This window comes from Morus notabilis, unplaced genomic scaffold (assembly GCF_000414095.1).
Source record: "Morus notabilis unplaced genomic scaffold, ASM41409v2 Scaffold1265, whole genome shotgun sequence".
Lineage (NCBI taxonomy): Eukaryota > Viridiplantae > Streptophyta > Magnoliopsida > Rosales > Moraceae > Morus > Morus notabilis.
In genome coordinates this window covers 595-2,971 of record NW_010357863.1, presented here as the reverse complement: position 1 = coordinate 2,971, position 2,377 = coordinate 595, and the positions used below count along the sequence as shown (strand labels likewise).

The 2,377-nt window shown below is 41.8% G+C and overlaps 1 protein-coding gene across 1 annotated transcript; it reads left to right on the top strand.

The window, feature by feature from the left end:
- The first annotated feature begins 248 nt into the window (after nucleotides 1–248).
- LOC21387567 (nuclear transcription factor Y subunit C-2) lies at nucleotides 249–2,295 on the top strand. Its single transcript, XM_010090928.2, has 2 exons — nucleotides 249–362; nucleotides 1,236–2,295. The coding sequence occupies exon 2, from the start codon at nucleotides 1,318–1,320 to the stop codon at nucleotides 2,113–2,115; it is 798 nt and encodes a 265-aa protein (XP_010089230.1). The 5' UTR covers nucleotides 249–362; nucleotides 1,236–1,317; the 3' UTR covers nucleotides 2,116–2,295.
- The last annotated feature ends 82 nt before the right edge of the window (nucleotides 2,296–2,377 follow it).

Below are 2,377 nucleotides of genomic sequence, written 5' to 3'. Positions count from 1 at the left end.
ATAAATAGAGCTCGTTTTTTATTAAATAGTGGTGTTTAGCGCTGTGCTGTCTTGAGCATTTTTCTTCGTCGTGCGTCACGGTCGTTTACGTGAACATCTTTCTCTACCAGACAGCCAGTAGAATTCCGACACGTAGATGCCGTGAAAATCCCTGCTTTTTCTTCAGGTTTCTCGGTGCTCGACACGTGTCGCCGTATAGATGCCCCGACAGAGTTCTCTCTCTCTAGTTCACCACATTTCAAACTCCCTCTGTCCCTCGCTTTTAACTCTCTCAGTCTCTCTCTTAAAACCCCCTTCTCTCTCTAGCTTTCTCTCTCTTAGGGTTTCTCCCCCAGTGAAGAAGATTCAACTGAACTTTTCCGGTAAGGATTTCTCTTTAGGCTTTTGTTAGTGTATTTCAAGTTTCAACTGTTTCATGGTTCGATCCTTTTGTTGAGCTTTTTCCTTTACAAATTCATCTGCAAATTGTTCAGCAAAAGAGGTTTTTTTTTTTTTTTTCAAGAAAAAATAAATTTTTTTAAGGTAAAAAATAATGTTTCTATGATGATTAAAGTGTCAAACTCTGATCTTTCCTGAATTGTCTCCTCTGCTTTTTTCTTAGCAACCAAACAGCGCATTAGGGTTTATGCTAGAGTAAAATGTAATCATGCAAATGTTAGTCGTTACTAGCAGGAAAATGGGATTGCATGCATGGAAAAGTGGAAGAAATTCTAGATTTTTCTTTTTATTCTCTGCTTAACTCTTGTTGGAAATTCAAGATTTTGTATTTTAGTTTATACTTCTTATATTTGTTCTGTTTCTATGCTGTGACAAGCTTCTATTACCTTTGCTGCTTTGCATATATCAGTTGTGGTTTTTTTTTTTTTTTTCCTTATTCAATTACTTAGTGTTAATTCTTTCCCTTAGAGGTTGAGTGAAATGTTAAAATGTTATGATTTGTTGAGTATATATGTTCTTCGATTATTGGCTGTGTGATAGTTCACTAGAAATCATAACGATATCAGTTGATATATCTTACTTGCATTGACATGTAACAATCGCCGCTTATTTACAAAAATGTATGCAGATAGGCGTTTAACTCATTAGGCATCATGACTAAGTTCTGAATGGTTAAGAGAGAAGATAGAAAATTGAGAAGCTAAAGAATCTGTACTTGGTATATGTAAAGACATGAAAAGCGTAAATGCATAGCCGAGAAATGCTGGGTTACGCTAACTCGGTACTTGGATTTGCAGGTGCTTTCTTCTACTAGTTTTGTGGCTCAGCACTGTTATGAGTGTTTAGACTGGAAAGAAAGGCATATCCCAGTAGCCAAGCATGGATCAGTCAGAACAGACGCAACAACAGCAGCAACAACAGCAGCCAGTCGTTGGTATGGTAGCAGGTTATGCTCCTCAGTCCTATCAAACTGCTCCGATGGTGGCTTCTGGGGCTCCTGCTGCACCTGTCCCTTCCCAAACGCAGGCCCCCGCTACTTTCTCTAATTCCCCGCACCAGCTGGCGTACCAGCAAGCTCAGCACTTCCACCACCAGCAGCAACAGCAGCAGCAGCAGCAGCTTCAGATGTTTTGGGTCAACCAAATGCAAGAAATCGAGCAAACAGCTGATTTCAAAAACCACAGCTTGCCGCTTGCTCGGATCAAGAAGATAATGAAAGCTGATGAGGATGTTAGAATGATTTCAGCTGAGGCTCCGGTCATATTTGCAAAGGCGTGCGAAATGTTCATCTTGGAGCTGACTCTACGCTCGTGGATCCACACCGAGGAAAACAAAAGGAGGACACTACAAAAGAACGATATTGCAGCTGCCATTTCAAGGACTGATGTCTTTGACTTTTTAGTCGACATTATCCCTAGAGATGAGTTGAAAGAGGAGGGACTTGGCGTCACTAAGGCTACCCTTCCGGTGGTGGGTTCGCCTGCTGACATGCCCTACTACTATGTGCCACCACAGCATCCTGTGGGACCTACTGGGATGATCATGGGGAAGCCAGTAGATCAAGCGGCCATGTATGCAGCCCAACAGCCAAGACCACCAATGGCATTCGTGCCGTGGCCGCAAACTCAGCCTCAACAGCAGCAGCAACAACAACCGCAACAGCAAACCGACACTTGATTGTGCCCCAGGCGTTGTGACTGGTTGAGGAGCATGTTTTCTTATTGTTAGAGATGGGTTTTAGTTGTCTTGAATTTGTAGTGAATTGTTAGCTTTAGTATTAGTTGGAGTTACGAATTTGTGATAGAGAAATCTTTAGTGAGCCATGTCATTCTCGAGTGCGAGAGGTTGGCTGTATCATTTGTGGGCTTGCATTGCTTTTGTTTTCAAATTCCTCATGGGTTGATCTTTTCTTGGCCTTTTACCGACTTTTTTACTCTTT

Bases quoted from the DNA above. Each gene is read 5' to 3' on its own strand.
- LOC21387567 (XM_010090928.2), top strand. From the start codon at position 1,318: ATGGATCAGTCAGAACAGACGCAACAACAGCAGCAACAACAGCAGCCA.